The sequence below is a fragment of the Mchenga conophoros genome, linkage group LG1 (genome assembly GCF_057382185.1).
Source record: "Mchenga conophoros isolate Kocher_MC1m ecotype Shallow Benthic linkage group LG1, M_conophoros_male_GT1.1, whole genome shotgun sequence".
Classification (NCBI taxonomy): domain Eukaryota; kingdom Metazoa; phylum Chordata; class Actinopteri; order Cichliformes; family Cichlidae; genus Mchenga; species Mchenga conophoros.
In genome coordinates this window covers 37,959,103-37,978,678 of record NC_140526.1, presented here as the reverse complement: position 1 = coordinate 37,978,678, position 19,576 = coordinate 37,959,103, and the positions used below count along the sequence as shown (strand labels likewise).

General features: G+C 40.6%; 1 protein-coding gene across 1 annotated transcript; it reads right to left on the bottom strand.

The window, feature by feature from the left end:
- Positions 1 to 2,065: 2,065 nt before the first annotated feature.
- LOC146583785 (beta-1,3-galactosyltransferase 1-like) lies at positions 2,066 to 4,455 on the bottom strand. Its single transcript, XM_085277480.1, has 2 exons — positions 3,860 to 4,455; positions 2,066 to 3,788 (listed from the first exon to the last, which is right to left on the bottom strand). The coding sequence occupies exons 1-2, from the start codon at positions 3,868 to 3,870 to the stop codon at positions 2,642 to 2,644; spliced, it is 1,158 nt and encodes a 385-aa protein (XP_085133606.1). The 5' UTR covers positions 3,871 to 4,455; the 3' UTR covers positions 2,066 to 2,641.
- Between the last annotated feature and the right edge of the window lie 15,121 nt (positions 4,456 to 19,576).

Sequence of the window (19,576 nt, the reverse complement as noted above, 5' to 3'; positions counted from 1 at the left end):
CAGTAACTGCATGACATAAAGTTGCTGTAGATATTCAGTGGACTCTAAGGAGCTGTTAAGTGGTAATGTTAGAACAACATGTTTTCATAGAAGTTATAAATGTAGACAAATAGTGTTGCAACACATTTACATAGTGCACCAGTTAAAGTTATATTACCCTGCTGGAAGATGGACTTTGAGCAACTTCATAAAAGTATGAAAGTGCCTTCAACAACTGAAGTGACAACAACAGACAATGAACATTGCCACCATAACATTTAGTGTAACCACTATTACATGACAGTTACCACGTCTGCCATTATGTCTTTGTAGGTGACAGTCAGAGACAAAACATAAGCAAAAGAAGCTTTTCCAACATGTATATAATCATGTAATGGCTGAATGCTTCACATTCGATTCAAGATTTATTTACATAGGACCAAATCACAACAACAGTCTCTTTAAGGTGCTTTAGGCAAGGCAAGGCAAGGCAAGGCAAGTTTATTTGTATAGCACAATTCAACAACAAGGTGATTCAAAGTGCTTTACAGAGACATTAGAAACAAAAACTAATAAAAAGCATGATTTAAAATTGATTAAAACAAGCAAACAAACAAACTAATTAACAAACAAACAAAACAGTATATAAAATCAAAACAGATAAAATCAGAACAATAGATAAAATCAGTAGTTAAATGTAAGTTTTGAAATTTAAGCTTAAAAGTGTGGATTTGGTGCTTTATTCAAATGCAGCTGAGAACAGGTGAGTCTTCAACCTGGATTTAAATAAACTGAGTGTTTCAGCTGATCTGAGGCTTTCTGGGAGTTTGTTCCAGATATAAGGAGCATAAAAGCTGAATGCAGCTTCTCCGTGTCTGGTTCTGACTCTGGGAACTGATAAAAGACCGGATCCAGATGACCTGAGGGATCTGAAAGGTTCATACTGGGTCAGGAGGTCACTGATGTATTTTGGTCCTAAACCATTCAGAGCTTTATAGACCAGCATCAGAACTTTAAAGTCTATCCTCTGACGGACAGGCAGCCAGTGTAAGGACCTCAGAGCTGGACTGATGTGGTCCACTTTTTTGGTCTTAGTGAGGACTCGAGCCGGTGCGCCTGACACTTGGGCGCCGCCGCTGCCTTCCGCGCGGCCAGCCCCCTGATCGCCATCGCCTGAGTGGCCGCCGTTGCCTTCCGCACGGCCGGCCCCCGGACCGCCATCGCCTGAGTGGCCGCCGCTGCCTTCCGCACGGCCGGCCCCCGGACCGCCATCGCCTGAGTGGCCGCCGTTGCCGTCCGCACGGCCGGCCTCCCGAACTGTATCCACGTCGCCGCCGTTGCCGTCCGCACGGTCAGCCCCCCGAACTGTTTTGGACTCCTGTGCTGTCGGCCCCCTGGCCGGCCCCCCGAACTGTTTTGGACTCCTGTGCTGTCGGCCCCCTGGCCGGCCCCCCGAACTGTTTTGGACTCCTGTGCTGTCGGCCCCCTGAACTCTTCTGTTTTGGACTCTGTTTTTTTTCCTGTGTTTTGGTGTGCTTCGTTTCTTTTGGTTTTGGGCTCGTTTTTTGTTTTTGTCTTTTGGCCTTCTGGTGCTCCGGTTTTGTTTTGCTTCAACTGCTTTTTTTTCAGTGCAGTTCTACATGCAACATGAGGAAATTCATGTCTGAACTCATTTTCTCCACAGCAGAATGCCCAGCAAACGTCAACAGTTAATGCTTATTATAGTTTTCTTGTGATTTGTTGTGATCATGTGTTTTCATCTTCTTAGCTACAAATCATATCATATATTGACCTGTTACAAAATGTCCCTTTAATACAATGTGAAGCCACAAAGGTTGGTCTGTAACTCGATAACATGCACAGGCTTCATAACATCGTACGAACAGATGTGACTGCCTGATCTGACAGAACTTGTAATTTATAAAGAGGGAGTCTCACAATTATGCACAAAGTCATACTTATATATATATATATATATATATATATATATATATATATATATATATATATATATATATATATATACACACACACACACACACACACATATACATATATATATATATATATATATATATATATATACACACACAGAGTCATCTTAAAAAACTTCCTATTAATGTTTAATAGTATTTTTCAATAACTTTAGTACTGTGATATTTTAAAATAAATCAGCAATATTGTGTTTATAACACATATACGATAATAATATAGATAATTGCAATGATTCACTTTACAAACTTTACACAGTGCAGGTTAGTGCTGAGTCTCTCCATGAGTATTTATAATGTAACTTATTTACCAAATAAGAGACAAAAGTCACATTAACTAAAGTCCATTAGACTGTAGAGTCTTTTTTTCCTACATTGATCCTGTTAACATCGACATTGTTATCATGGAAATATCAGTGTCTGCTTTTTCTTCTTTTTTTCTCTTTTGCTAGCTTCATGTTTTCAGTATTTTTTTTATCTATAGAAAACTTGTGCTGAGATGTCAGCTACACGGATGGTACAAATAATAAACTGTATTTCATGCATAAAACAGTGTGTAGTTATGGAGTGGCACAACATCGGTTAGGTTTTAATGACATTTAAGATGGGGGAAGTTAAAAAAGGAAGTATAAAATTTTCCAACATACAGCCTTTGTTTATGTTCTCTTAGATCAGCAGGGGCCTGGTTTTTTTAAATCTTTCCAAATGTCCACACGGTTAGTGAATGGATGAGTTGTGGTGGCTACTATACGGGAGAAGTGACATCGGTTATATGCCAAAGGAAAAACATGGAAGTAATCACCGCTTGGGGGGTAAGTGGGAGAGATGCCCAGGTGGTGCATTAACATCCCTAAATACACATCCTCAATGTAAAGTGCTTTAACATGTCTGGATGCCTCAGTGAGCTTTTTAGGGAGGTCTAAAGACATAATGTAGCCCAGGCCCAGAGCATAGACAGGGTAGAAAGCTGGTGCATAAATGTCAGATGGTACGTACCACTTAGAGCTTGGATCTCTCAGTACTGTACCCCATCCCGTCACAAGTCCAGTCATGTAGTTGGTTTTTTGAGCATTCAAGAGCATATTGACAAGATTGTGCACATTCAGAAACATGTCTGAGTCAATCTTCATGGCATAAGAAGCACCGGAGCAGTGCGCAGTCAGCCACTCCAGAATTACCATGGTCTTAATGGTGAGATTCTTGTAGCAGTCCACAAAGTTGCTCTGGATCAGGTCGTGATACTTGTTGCTCTCCTGAAGCATCTGCTGTTGGACCTGCTCTGCTCCTGGCCCCGTCTCTAGCCCCAGTAAAAAGAAGAGCGTCACCACTTTGCCCTGCACAACCCTGTCGTTCCCCCAGGTGCTGCGGATGATGTCACGGTCTCGCCTATTGTTTGGTGCTACGGGAACCATCAGAACCACAAAAGGTTTTTCCCGCTCACACTTTTGTGGCTCATTTATGATGAAGTGGTACTCATAAGGGTATTCGACTAAATATGGTCCAGGAGAAACATGAGGAGCGACCGCTGCAGTTTCTGTCTTCACTTCTGGTGCCGATGTCATATTATTAGTTCGAGGATGTGTTGATGAGCTGTCGTTAACCACAGAGTGGAGAGAGATTATTTTTTGTTTCTGCCGTTCTAAAATAGTCCACAAGTTTGACGACTGATTTTCCATCCACTTTTTGGGGTTCCAGTCTGGGGTTATTTCCCTTATGCTGTAAATAAAGAACACACCCCCAATTACCAGAATAATGGCGAAATACCGAGTCCTGGATATCCTAAACCAACTTCTGCTCTGATCATCCGCCATTTCCTGCCTAAGAGGAGAGAAAAGCCATTGAGATTATGCACATGAAAACAGAAAATAGCACTCAAGTAGCGTACAGACCTTTGTTTCATCTTCGTCTACAAATGTGGATTTTTTTTCTTCTCCAGATAACAGGAGAAAAAAAGACGATGTAATTCCACTGACAAGTTCTTGCTGGCGCTTTAGGAATTTTGCTGTAAAGAGAAGACAAGGAATGAACTTATGACTTACTTTTCCCTGTAAGGGAGCCACACCTTTGTTTTCTCCGCCCCCTGTTTACTTTACCAATGAAAGGTTCCAACATTTCCAGAGGCTATGGGAACGCCTTTTCTACTGAAATTGGCCCACCAAACCAGTTTTACACACCTCAGTTGTTTAGAGAAAATAGACATTTGCTGTACCTACAGTTTACAGACGATTTCTACACAACTCATATACTTGCACTCTGTTGCTTTAACAGACACACATAGTGTCTGATAAGAGGACAGCTGTAACCATGCATTTATCAAATGAGTGCATTGATAAAAAAAAAAAAAAAAACCCACACTGAGCATACAGAATGATACCACGGAGAGTCGCCGTGTGGTCAGCTGTGCTTAAATAGGTTTGTTGTTGTGTCACAGTAAACCCCACCCACTCTTACACACATTCGACCTTAAAAAGGCTCGTCCCACAGCTCTGTTACACACTGATAAAATCTCAGCAAGTCAATGATACCCAGGCAGGTTCAGGCAGGTTCATCTCCAATGCACTGTTGTACACAGGGCTGGATCAGAATCTGGATCCTTTTATACCCAAGCATCAGTCAGTCAGTTTTCTGTACACTTGACCTTGCTGCAGGCAACAACTATACTGTTCTCTTTAAAATGTTAATGTCAGTGTGTTGTAATGTGTCTGTTTTCTGAATGTGAACCATATAAGGCATTCAGTCTAAAGGTCAATCAATCAAACAAAATTGATGTCAAACGTTTGTGCTGCTTTTGTTTTAAAGATATTAATGAAAGATTAAAGGTCAAAAGGTCAACCAGCCACCGCCCCACATTAACAAAATTTCTGTCAGTCAACTGCTATGTTTGTGCTGGTTTATGATAAACTAGCTATTATTTTGGAGTTATTGTATTAAACTTGAGAGGCTTGACAGGTCCATGTATCCAGTTTGCCCACATTATTCTGATAGTTTTGTATTTTGCAAATAAAGTTTCTCCGACAGAATGCATAGTTTAGGTTAACTATTATAAGTTAACCTAGTTTTTTACTTTAACCCTTTAAAGCCCGGCGTGGTTTTTTTGTGAGTTTTTGAGACTTCTACATCATCAGTGTGACTTTTTTTTGCCCTCAACAAATGATTTAAATTAGATCATACATTTTTAATGACTAAATTGCAAAAATATGGCTTATGTAGCAAATGTGATACAGATATATATATAAATATATTAAAATTTGATATATTCTTATAGATTTTGTCTAAAGGTTCAACAAACACTCTATTATCAAAAAAATGAAAGATTTCTGGCAGTTATTTCATGTTTCAGGTTTCAAAGGGTTAAAGAGTGTGATTATGATAAAAAAAATATCCGAATTCTGGTTTATGTTTCACAACCTTTTCACGGTAAAGAAAGGGGCTGGTTGACCTTGGAAGACCTCTAGAAACTTTTATTAACATCTTAAAAACAAAGCAGCACAAATGACATTTTTGCTGCACAAACGTTTGACATCAATTTTGTTTGTTTTGAAGAAGGTGGGGGGGCAACTTCACTCGGGTGAGGCATAAATAGGAAACTAATGTGGAAGTGCAGCGGAGGAAGTAAAACGGTGTATGTGTGAAAGTGGGCATAAAAAGACTGTAACAAACCCACAGCAGACCGTTCATGCTTTGCAGCATCTCTTTATTAATGGTTGGTTGTTCACACACTGTTAGCTGCAGCTCTCTCTCGCTGCCAGCCACACACACTGACAACAACCCCCCCACTGCAGGACCCATGTTTAAGTCGGCAGGGCATGATTGTGGATGCTAGGGGTGTTCGATATAACGATAGATATATGATGATATAAAAACGTCTATCGTTTCATTTTACGCTATCGTTTGTTTTGTGGTGTCGCAAAATAAACTGTTTACGGCAATATTTTCTCATCATTTTGATGGTCACTGTAGTGGCTATATTAATTTATTAAAGTTCTCTATTTCTCTTATATTTAATATAACCATACTACAGATAGACAAGCTCTTGTTTTTATGCGTTGTCGTTAGCAACAACCACGGTAAAACCATCGCATGTCCGCTTGTTTCTTTTCCACATAAACCTTTCACAATAAAGCTCAAGATCCTGTTTAGACTTCGTAATAAATGGAATCACATGAAAAAGTATGCAGAGTATTTATGGATGAGAAGCAAACAGGAGCAGTCAGGTGCTAAAAAATAAACCTTAGACTCAAACGTTAGAACAGGCTTTCCCCGCAGCACGCCGTGTAATAAATACTCACAAAGGAAACAGCAGCCGATATAACCTATGTCTAAAAATGTGTAAATTCATGCATCGGTTAAAACACTCGACTCCAGGTACACGACGCCCAGCTGGAAACACTTCAGCAACCCGAGATTCACAAAATTTATAGAAAATGTTACATTTTTGTGATTTATATCGTTATCAGATGATAGATGTTTTATATCGGGATATGAGATTTTGGTCATATCGCACAGCCCTAGTGGATGCCGTGCAGGTGCGTTCACCTTCCCTGCACGGCACCGCAAGCCACGCCCCGCTACAAAGACTTTCAAAGCTGAGCAGTACCTGAAAATAAACTTTTGTACTTTTTTTATAACACTGAGACTGAAATACAGAAGCAAGAATATGCAACGCAGCTGCATAAAGAGAAGTACAGCAAGTCTAATGTAATCAAACCACTTCATAGTGGGTAAAAGGCAGCCATTCCTCAACTCTCTGTGAATGGTATTCATGGCCTTTGATCAGTGGGTTTTGGTCAGTGGTTGTTGATCAATGGTCATAAAAATTTGCATAATTAAGATTAAGGAACTGACCTCCCAGCCCATTGTTCCTTCAGTGGGCTGGTTTCAGTCATTAATGCAAATGTACTGTTTATAAGATTGAAACCTGCAGTCAGCTGAGACTGAAGTGATTGGATGAGTGACGAAACGTTTCTCCCACAAAACGCTACTCCAGATGAACAGAATCAACTTTTGGAGATTTACTTTCCTGGATGATTGAGAATGCATCAAGACATATTTTCTCATCTAAATGTCCACTGAGCTGTGAACCAGGGGGCGGTAAGGCATCTTAACATTGGTTGCTAACCAGGAAGAAGAAGAAGAAACTGTGAGCCAGGAGGGAGGGGGTGAGTGAGTGATTCGTTCATGCTATGATTCAGCACAGGAAGGGAGGGGGTGAGTAACTGGATCGGCAGGCAGAGGCGGTTTCTCACAAGTTAAGTAGATTATTTTTTAAAGTGTTTTTTTTTTCCGAAGTCACAAAAGTATGAGTGATAACAATGTGATTGGTCACTTGCAATGTTGAACCTGGAACAACATTTATTATGATGATGTGGGAACAGCATGACACGAGGATATCAGCTTGTGCAGGAGTTTGTTGTAGGAGAAATGCAGACAGGCAGACAGAGGAGAGCTTAAGTTCGACAAGGTACCAAAGCAAATCATTCATACTGTTCAAATAATGTAAATATGCCGGTCTAAGGAGCTTGGAAAGAAAAGCGTCTGGACTTCTTTAAGTTACTTGAAGACGTTTCACCTCTCATCCAAGAAGCTTCTTCAGTTCTAAGGTCAAATGGTGGAGAGTCCCAGATATAAACCTAGTGGGTGAATCCCCCCACAGAGGGACAAAAGGAACCCCTGATGATCCTCTAATCGCCTGAGCCAAGGTGTGAAACTGGGTGTGGGTCCCAATCAGCCAGAGTTTCAGGTGAGTTCATTGTGAAACCTGGCCCCACCTTATCATGCGAATTCCTGAGGTCAGATGGCCCAGGATGTGAGTGGGCGTTAAGGCGTCTGGGAAGGGATCTCAAAACTGGATTATAGATGGCAGAGAGTTGGTGTCGTAAACCCCCGCCTCTGTTCAAAGATGGTCGCTCACAGTGGACATAGATGGCTTCTTTCACTCCTCTTTCAAACCATCTGTCCTCTCTGTCCAAAATGTGAACATTGGCATCCTCGAAAGAGTGTCCTCATCAGGGGGTCCTTTTGTCCCTCTGTGGGGGGGACACTCCCACTAGGTTTATATCTGGGACTCTCCACCATTTGACCTTAGAACTGAAGAAGCTTCTCGGATGAGAGGTGAAACGTCTTCAAGCAACTTAAAGAAGTCCAGACGCTTTTCTTTGCAAGCTCCTTTGACTAAGATGACCTGGATGACTGAGAACCTTCACAGACATAAATATGCCGGTGTATCACGAAAGATATCAAACTGATCACTTGACCAGAGGCGGAGCCAGACATTTTATACAAATTATCTATGGAAAAGGAATACTTGAATAATATTGACCCTGAAAATGTCATTGATAGGTTCGCAAAACTCAAGCCTCGAAGATACAGTCTCATGTTACCACAATAAAGAGGTGTTCTCAGTGTAGTGCAGGGCCCTATTTAAGGAAGCCGGTTTAGAAAACTCAGAGTGAAAAACGATACTCAGGGTTGAGTAACCCCGAACTGTCCAACTCGGAGTATTCGGTTTCAGAAAGGCTGATAACAATTAGTTCAGTCAACGCGGAGTTGCTTTAACCCCAAGTTAAGCGCGCGCACGAGGATACATAAAGCCCTGATTAGTGGAGCACAGATTAAGCGAGTCACCATGGAGACGGAGGGAAAGAAGGCGCGGTCAATGTATCTTACAGCGCTTGAGGCCAAAATTCTGATGGCAGCATATGCCGGAAAAAAAGTAACACAGCCTCAGCTGCAAAAGAAAGGGAGCATGCATGGCAAAACATAGCCGACAGAGTCAATGCGTGAGTGTTAATTTAAACATTGATCTAGGGATTTACACCCATTTAACACGTTATTTTATTATATTTTATTTTATTTTTTATTTTATACATTTGATTTTGTGATGTGATTTGAGCACAGGTGCAACCCAACAGGCCCCAAACGTTCCTGGCAGCAAGTAAAAATGAAATATAAAAATATAGTCCAAACAGGTAAGGTGTAATTGTATTATGAGCCATAGTGCTTGGTCTGTTTGTCCGATGTAAATCAATTGCAGTTAGAGGCTACATTAATTTAGAGAAAAAATTACCAGTAATCATCCCACAGATGTAATATTATCTACAGCTACTCTTAGTACCATTGATGTTAAGTTAGACTCTTTTTCTCCAATTGATCTTTCTGAGTTAACTTCAATAATTACTTCCTCCAAACCTTCAACGTGTCTTTTAGACCCCATTCCTACAAAACTGCTCAAAGAAGTCCTGCCATTAATTAATTCTTCGATCTTAAATATGATCAACCTATCTCTAATAATCGGCTATGTACCACAGGCCTTCAAGCTGGCTGTAGTTAAACCTTTACTCAAAAAGCCATCTCTAGACCCAGCAGCCTTAGCTAATTATAGGCCAATCTCCAACCTTCCTTTCATATCAAACATTCTTGAAAGAGTAGTTGTCAAACAGCTAACAGATCATCTGCAGAGGAATGGTTTATTTGAAGAGTTTCAGTCAGGTTTCAGAGCTCATCACAGCACAGAAACAGCTTTAGTGAAGGTTACAAATGATCTTCTTATGGCCTCTGACAGTGGACTCATCTCTGTGCTTGTCCTGCTAGACCTCAGTGCAGCGTTCGATACTGTTGACCATAATATCCTATTAGAGCGATTAGAACATGCTGTAGGTATACAGCACTGCAGTGGTTTGTATCATATCTATCTAATAGACTCCAATTTGTGCATGTAAATGGAGAGTCCTCTTCACACTCTGAGGTTAATTATGGAGTTCCACAGGGTTCAGTGCTAGGACCAATTCTGTTTACATTATACATGCTTCCCTTAGGCAGCATCATTAGAAGACATAGCATATATTTACACTGCTATGCCGATGACACCCAGCTCTATCTGTCCATGAAGCCAGATAGCACACACCAATTAGTTAGACTGCAGGAATGTCTTAAAGACATAAAGACCTGGATGGCCGCTAACTTTCTGCTTCTTAATTCAGATAAAACTGAGGTTATTGTACTCGGCCCTGAAAATCTTAGAAATATGGTATCTAACCAGATTCTTCCTCTGGATGGCATTACCTTGGCCTCCAGTAACACTGTGAGGAACCTTGGAGTCATTTTTGACCAGGACATGTCCTTCAACGCACATATTAAACAAATATGTAAGACTGCGTTCTTCCATTTGTGCAACATCTCTAAAATTAGAAATATCCTGTCTCAGAGTGACGCTGAAAAACTAGTTCATGCATTTATTACTTCCAGGCTGGACGACTGTAACTCATTATTATCAGGATGTCCAAAAAACTCGCTGAAAAGCCTTCAACTAATCCAAAATGCTGCAGCAAGAGTCCTGACAGGGACTAGAAAGAGAGAGCATATTTCTCCTGTTTTGGCTTCCCTTCATTGGCTTCCTGTTAAATCCAGAATTGAATTCAAAATCCTGCTCCTCACATACAAGGTCTTAAATAATCAGGCCCCATCTTATCTTAATGACCTTGTAGTACCATATCACCCTATTAGAGCACTTCGCTCTCGCTCTGCAGGCCTACTTGTTGTTCCTAGAATATTTAAAAGTAGAATGGGAGGCAGAGCCTTCAGTTTTCAGGCCCCTCTTCTGTGGAACCAGCTTCCAGTTTGGATTCGGGAGACAGACACTATCTCTACTTTCAAGATTAGGCTTAAAACTTTCCTTTTTGCTAAAGCATACAGTTAGGGCTGGACCAGGTGATCCTGAATCCTCCCTTAGTTATGCTGCAATAGACTTAGGCTGCCGGGGGATTCCCATGATGCATTGAGTTTTTCCTTTCCAGTCACCTTTCTCACTCACTATGTATTAATAGACCTCTCTGCATTGAATCATATCTGTTATTAATCTCTGTCTCTCTTCCACAGCATGTCTTTTATCCTGTCTTCCTTCTCTCACCCCAACCGGTCGCAGCAGATGGCCCCGCCCCTCCCTGAGCCTGGTTCTGCCGGAGGTTTCTTCCTGTTAAAAGGGAGTTTTTCCTTCCCACTGTCGCCAAAGTGCTTGCTCATAGGGGGTCATATGATTGTTGGGTTTTTCTCTGTATCTATGAAGCGCCTTGAGGCGACTTTTGTTGTGATTTGGCGCTATATAAATAAAATTGAATTGAATTGAATTGAATTAATTTCCCCTCTGTAAGCACTTATTGAAATTATCTGAGCACATTACAAGTACATATTTGTTTACTCTGTATGCTCAAATGTGACCCGTTATAGCCAACAGAAAAAAAGCGGAGGCCCGAAAAACAGGTGGGGGTCCTCCACCACCACCACCACCACTCACAGAGGCTGAGCAGTTGGCTTCCACATTTGTGATAATGTTGGCAGCATCACATATGATCTTCACAGTGCAGAGAACACAAATTAGCATCCATTACTATAATGAAATAATTTGTTAGTTTGAAATGCTACAGGGAACTATGTACCTGTACATTAATGCTGTGGAAAGACTTCCTGTTCACATAGTCTCCTTCATTTACTGAAGGAGCAATGATTGGAATGTGAGTGCCATCTATACAGCCAATCACGCCTGGGAACCGTGGGAATAAATGTAAAATTTAAGTAGTAGTTCAAATATCACCACATCATGAATTAAGTTTTGTTCATCCTGATACCTGCAATTTTGTGGAATCCCTCTTTGATAAATCTTGTGGGTCTATGAACGGGGAACACCACAAACGAGTACAGGAGACGTTTCAGTGCAACTGTAACATTCCTGACTGCCCGACAGACGGTAGCCTTGGAAACGTGCTCAGCGTCACCAATATTATACAGAAAGTTCCCGTTTGCAAAAAACCGAAGTGCAATACAAATAATATGTACAGAACTGAGAGAATGTCCGCGATGTGTCACATGAGCAATATTAGGCCTGAGGATGTTATTCAAATCAATTATAGATTGTGCTGAAAAACGGTAACGTTCACACAGGAGATCATCAGGAAATGATAAAATGTCCGAACGCGCTCTAATCACTCTCTCCCGGCGGAGAGCTCTGCGGAGAATTTGGGCTTCAACATCTACTGGCTCTTCAAGGAAGGAGCACGCCATATCTGACACTTCCTACAGTCAGGTTTCCAACAAAGAGGCGGAGAAAGTTAGGGTTAGTTGAAGTAAACCTGCTAGGGGGCAGGTTAGCTTCACGGAGTGTGTCGTCATAGTAACTCACTCAGAATTAATCTGAACTCGCTTTGTGAAACCGAAAACCCAGAGTTTTCGTTAACTCAGGGTATACTTACTAGAGATGGCACGATACCACTTTTTTATGTCCGATACCGATATCATAAATTTGGATATCTGCCGATACCGATATGAATCCGATATAGTGTTTTTTAATCAACAAAACTGTTTTTTAAATATCTTGCTGCATTTTGTATAAGTTCATACTCAAGTTTAAAACAACAACTACACTAAAGCTATTCTGTTATACCTATATGCAAAAAAAATATTTCATAGTTCAGCAATACTGATCAATCTAATAAACTTAAACCTACACCATCCTCCCTATTCTGGTATTTTAAAGAGTACTTAGCATAAATATTAAGCAACCTAACTAATAGGGTTCCAACTCCCAGCAACAACAAAAATAAATAAATAAAAAATAGGGAACCACCCCTCATGATGCTTAATCGACGTAATCAACCTTAATTTGATGCAGTGTGAAAAAATTGCACAGAAATCAATTATTTTTCAAGAAATATTAAATAGATTCAACATCTTTCTTCAACAAAATTGCAGACTGCACAGATGGTACCTTCCCAAAGGAAAAAGTACTATAGCTTACTAGGGTATATATATTAGACTTAATAGTCACTATATACAGTAATTGACTTCTATTCATTTTACATCAAATTAAAACTTTGGGTGTCAGATAATTATTTATTAAAAGCTAGACATTTTAAATGAGAATAAGAAAGAAAAGTATGTCTTTGTGCCCCCTTTTCCCTGTTAATGCCCTATCAGCCCCCCTGGCTAAACTTTGCTAGATCCGCCCCTGCACAGTTACCAGCGTCAGCTACGTAGAAAAAGATCCTGGAGTAGAAAGAAATATTAAATACATTCTAACAACAGCTTATCAAGCTTAAACGTGCTGCTGTTGTTCAGCCGCTGGTTTCCTCTTTCTGGTGCAAAGTGGGCCAAAAACAAACTAGAGACACGGACTCGCGACAGAAAAGCCGATCAGCTGATCGTTAAGCAGTTTCATGATTGAAGTAGCAGCAGGAGAGGCAGTCGCTTGTTAAGCTTAACGCAGGAATGCTTTACAAACATTCAGAGATGGACTTACACACTTGCTTTACTTCTCTCGGGATAACTTTGTCGGAGATGAAATGCCGGGTTGCTAGCGAAGCTCCACATGCTATCCAGACCACCGACAGGTCCCGCATGCCACAGCCGCTCTATCACGTGATGCATACTGCTCCGACGTGCTAACGTTCTGAGGTGAGTTACGGCGTGTTGCAAGTTTTGTGAGGTGCTTTCGTGATATTTAATGAATCGGATTACATTTTTTATTTTTCTCCGATATCCGATCCAGTAATTTAGGTCAGTATCAGACCGATACCGATACGTAATATCGGATCGGTCCATCTCTAATACTTACTCAGAGTTTGCACTAAACCGGCTTCCTGAAATAGGGCCCAGGTCTATGATGATTTTTAGTGCTACTATCATCTAGTTTTGATTCTGGTTCTGTTTTGGTTAAATCCTAAGTAGTCCTGATTTTGAACCATTGTAGTCCTGCTTTAATTCCGGATCAGTTCTGGGTCTCGTTGAATTGGGGTTTAGTCCGCGTGTCTTGATACAGCCCTGATTTTGTTCTGTCTTGCTGCTTAATTAAAAATCTAGTTTAAGGTGTCCTGAATATGTGATATATTTTTTTTTCTTATATGATGTCAATTCTTTTTTGAAAAAACTCAAAACAGAGCCTAATAAATCTTCAACTTCACAGCATGTTTTTAGTCATTTCTATTTTGCCCGCTTCACACCAGAAAGCGGAAACCAGCGGCTGAACAACAGCAGCACGTTTAAGCGTGATAAGCTGTTTGTCACGGCGAGTGAGCCGTGTGGAGAAATAAAGGAGGATCCAAACGCAGGCACTTGTAAAGGTGTGAGGGTGGTTTATTAAACACAAAATAACAATACTGGGAACAAACTGACTACAAAACACAAACCTGAACATGAATGAGAGCGAGCAGACGCGGTTGACGGTTGACAGCAGGGAAACACACAGACAACGCAGGGTGGATACACAGACAGACCAGCAACTACAAAGACAGAAGACATGACTTAAATACACACAGAGAAACACAGGGAGATTACACACAGGTCGTGGACACAGCTGGGAGTAATTAACGAGACGAGACAAGGGAGGCAAACTGAACACACTCACATGAGATGCAGACCTTCACAATAAAACAGGAAACAAGAGATCACTACACAAAGACGCAGACTCGACAGACAGACAGGCAGAAAATGACACATGGAACTGAACCCACACAAAACATGAGAACACAAATCCTAAACCACGAGTAAACAGAAACATGGAACTCTAGTAATACGCAACTCAAACAATAGGCAACAATTCCTTAAACCTGAATAAACAGAACATAGAATTCAAATAGTAACTAACAAATCACAAATAATCAAGAAACACCAGACAACCCCAAAGCACTCCAAGATGCAAAATAAACCAAAACATAAGGAACTCAAAATGCTGGGTAGAACCGACCCAGAACCGTGACACTGTTGTTAGAATTTATTTAACATCCTAAGACCCGAACTCTTCCACGGCATGCATTTTTCATTTCTGTTTGATATTTGGACATATTGGGGCCCAATGAATGTAAAAACAGATTTTTAGATTTTTTTTTTTTTACCTAATTTTTGTTTCTATGAAAATTGAGTGCCAGATATTTGTTTAAAATTTTGACAGAACAGTAGCAGCATAATGTCGTTGTAAGTGGATATCAGGCCCTTGTACAGCAAAATTCAGTATTTTGGTCTAAATAACTCAAAATGTGATTTCCACATATGTGGACGCCAGGTCCTAGGAGGTTAATATTACTTTGTACACCAGGATCCTTTTCTACGTAACTGACGGCTGGTAACTGTGCAGGGGCGGATCTAGCAAAGTTTAGCCAGGGGGGCCGATAGGGCATGAACAGGAAAAAGGGGCACAAAGACATACATTTCTTTCTTATTCTCATTTAAAATGTCGAGCTTTTATTAAATAATTATCTGAATCTTACACCCAAAGTTTTAATCTCATGTAAAAGGTATAGAAGTCCGTTACTGTATATAGTAACTGTTAAGTCTAATATACCCTAGTAAGCTATAGTACTTTTTCCATCTGTGCAGTCTGTAATTTTGTTGAAGAAAGATGTTGAATCTATTTAATTATTCTTGAAAAATATTTTATTTCTGTGCATTTTTTTTCACACTGCATCAAATTAAAGTTGATTACGTCGATTAAGCATCATGAGGTGGAGGGTGGGGGGTGGTTCCCTATTTTTTATTTTTTTTTGCTGGGAGTTTGCAACCCTATTAGTTAGGTTGCTTAATATTAATAAAAACCAGAATAGGGAGGATGGTGTAGGTTTAAGTTTATTAGATTGATCAGTATTGTTGAACTATGAAATATTTTGGGTGCAGTGTATTTTTTACATACAGATATAACAGAATAGCTTTAGTGTTGTTGTTTATTTAAACTTGAGCATGAACTTATACAAAATGCAGCAATATATTAAAAAAAACAGTTTTATTGATTAAAAAATACACTATATCAGATTCATATCGGTATCGGCAGATATCCAAATTTATGATATCGGTATCTGTATCAGACATGAAAAAAGTGGTATCGTGCCATCTCTAGTGGTGCCTGTGTAAACTGTAACTGTATTCAATAAAAAGGCTGCAAGGAAGGCTGTTTATTTGAAGTTGGCTAGGAAACAGGTGAGGCGCACTCAGCTCCAAGAGCCTGGTTCCGACCAGCCTCCCTTGCTAGCAAGTAAAATCGATCGATTGCTGTTCGTCTTGCTTCGTTAACGGGAATAAGTCTCTAAACCAGCGGGGCCTGTGGAAGCACAGTGGGGTTTAGTGGGGGGGTTTAAACTTGAGTATGAACTTACACAAAATGCAGCAATATATTAAAAAAACAGTTTTATTGATTAAAAACTACACTATATCGGATTCATATAGGTATCGGCAGATATCCAAATTTATGATATCGGTATCTGTATCGGACATAAAAAATGTCCATCTCTAGTACACACACACACACACACACACACACATACACATAGACACACATAAGAATACGGACATAGTTTGAGCTGTGCAAGTTGGATATAATAATAAGAGAAAACCCTGCAGACAGAAGTAAGATACCTATTTAAAAGGTTTTTACTTTTCTTTCTTTGTAAATGTTATTTTAAATCAAGATCAACAAGATTTAAACCTTAAAGTCAGTTATGATTGTTAATTATGTGGCTACAACTAGCTTTATTTAGCGTTTCCTCTCCAGCTAACACAGTTAGTGTTCTTGTTATTTGCATGAAGTCTACCTGTTGTAAACACATGGAGATACAAACCCCATTCACTGTGTCACCTTAAGCAAAACAGAAAACAAATTTCAAATTTGTTGACTTTGTTCAGTTTCATTTGGAATATATACATTTTCTGAGGCAGAGTAATGTTTATCAGTGAAAGGCACACATTGGTGAACAGGGCCCTGTTTCAGGAAGCCGGTTTAGTGGAAAAACTAAGTATACCCTGATTTAACGAAAACTCTGGGTTTTCGGTTTCACAAAGCGAGTTCAGCTGCAGCCTGAGTGAGTCACTATGACGACACACTCCGTGAAGCTAACCTGCCCCCTAGCAGGTTTACTACAACTAACCCTGACTGTCTCCGCCCCTTTGTCGGAAACCTGACAGTAGGAAGTGTCGGACATGGCGTGCCACTTCCTTGAAGAGCCAGTAGATTGTGAAGCCCAAATTCTCCGCAGAGCTCTCCGCCGGGAGAGAGTGATCAGAGCGCGTTTGGACATTTTATCATTACCTGATGATTTTCTGTGCGAACGTTACCGTTTCTCAGCACAATCTATAATTTATTTGGATAACATCCTCAGGCCATATATTACGCATGTGACACATCGCGGACATGCTCTCAGTTCATTGCATATTATTTGTATTGCACTTCGGTTTCTTGCAAACGGGAGCTTTCTGTATAATATTGGTGACGCTGAGCACGTTTCCAAGGCTACCGTCTGTCGGGCAGTCAGGAATGTTACAGTTGCACTGAAACGTCTCCTGTACTCGTTTGTGGTGTTCCCCGGTCACAGACCCACAAGATTTATCAAAGAGGGATGCCACAAAATTGCAGGTATCAGGATGACCAAAACTTAATGTATGATGTGGTGATACTTGGACTACTACTTAAATTGCACATTTATTTTCAGGGTTCCCAGGCGTGATTGGCTGTACAGATGGCACTCACATTCCAATCATTGCTCCTTCAGTAAATGAAGGAGACTATGTGAACAGGAAGTCTTTCCACAGCATTAATGTACAGGTACATAGTTCCCTGTAGCATTTCAAACTAACAAATTATTTTATCATAGTAATGGATGCTAATTTGTGTTCTCTGCACTGTGAAGATCATATGTGATGCTGCCAACATTATCACAAATGTGGAAGCCAAGTGGCCAGGCTCTGTCCATGACTCACAAATATTCCGTGAATGTACACTGAGCACAAAATTTGGACATGGTGAGTTGAGAATACTTTAAAATATATAAAGACCAATTGCTTCAGGGACATTTGAACTGAAGTGTACCCTTCTGTCTTAGGAGAGTTCACTGGCTACTTGCTTGGTGATAGGGGGTATCCATGTTTACCCTATTTGCTTACCCCTTACTCTGACCCTGAACCGGGCCCACAGCAGCGATATAATCTGGCTAATTGCAGGACAAGAGCCAGAATTGAAATGACTATCGGAATGCTTAAGGCCCGGTTCCAGTGCCTGCAAAGACTCAGGGTCACCCCAGAAAGGGCATGTGACATTATTGTGGCATGTGTGATTCTTCACAACATTGCCACAATTAGAGGAGAACACTGTCCTTCTGAACCAAACATCAGCAGTGATCCAAACCATGAACATCCTGACCCTCCCACGGACATACAAGATGGAAGCGCAGTCAGAGACACCATATGTCACAATCATTTCTTTTGACCCATCACCTCAACATGTTGAAAGACGAATAAACAGATTTTCTGTTCAACTGGCTTTATTGGTCGCCTGTATTTCCTGTACACAAAGTATTAAAAGATGTAAACCTCATAAAGTGTCTCTGTTGCTTCCTCCTCTGTAACAGCTGTCAATGTTTCTTCATTATTTTCCTGTAGTAAAGAAATAAACAACATTGCTGTTCTACTGTAAACTCATATAATCTGTGGAGTATTACTCACAACTGCATGTTGGTCTGGCTCAACAGGAGGCTGCACCAGATGCAGTACACCATCACCATCAACTGATAGAATATGAGGTTTATACAGGTCACTTATAACTTACAAGGGACCAAATGGCAATTAACAAACATACCAATCACCTTACACTTCATTGTCATTATGCTCTCAAAGACAACCAAGGCTGAGGGAAGGCAAGATCAGTCGGAAAATAACTTCACTACAAAATAATCCATTATGGTAAAGAGTTTATCAAATGAATGTGTCGCACTGCAAAGGTGACTGTGAAGAAAGGATGTATGCACATCATGTATTATTTTGAATTTACCCCCTATGTAGGCACTTGTGTCTTGCGGGGTTATTGACTCAGAGGATGTCCCCGCAGAGATGCCTTCGGCCACAGGGCGCCCACTGTTTTGGCTGAGGGCCAACTGCTCAGCCTCTGTGAGTGGTGGTGGTGGAGGACCCCCACCTGTTTTTCGGGCCTCCGCTTTTTTTCTGTTGGCTATAACGGGCCACATTTGAGCATACAGAGTAAGCAAATATGTACTTGTAATGTGCTCAGATAATTTCAATAAGTGCTTACAGAAAGAAAATTAATGTAGCCTCTAACTGCAATTGATTTACATCGGACAAACAGACCAAGCACTATGGCTCATAATACAATTACACCTTACCTGTTTGGACTATATTTTTATATTTCATTTTTACTTGCTGCCAGGCACGTTTGGGGCCTGTTGAGTTGCACCTGCGCTCACATCACGTCACAAAATAAAATGTATAAAATAACAAATAAAATAACATATGATAAAATAACGTGTTAAATGGGTGGAAATCCCTAGATCAATGTTTATATTAACACTCACGCATTGACTCTGTCGGCTATGTTTTGCCATGCATGCTCCCTTTCTTTTGCAGCTGTGGCTGTGTTACTTTTTTCCGCGGAATTTGCATGTTATCGGCATATTCTGCCATCAGAATTTCGGCCTCAAGCGCTGTGAAATACATTGACCGCGCCTTCTTTCCCTCCGTCTCCATGGTGACTCGCTTAATCTGTGCTCCGCTTATCAGGGCTTTATGTATCCTCGTCCGCGCGCTTCACTTGGGGTTAAAGCAACTCCGCGTTGACTGAACTAATTGTT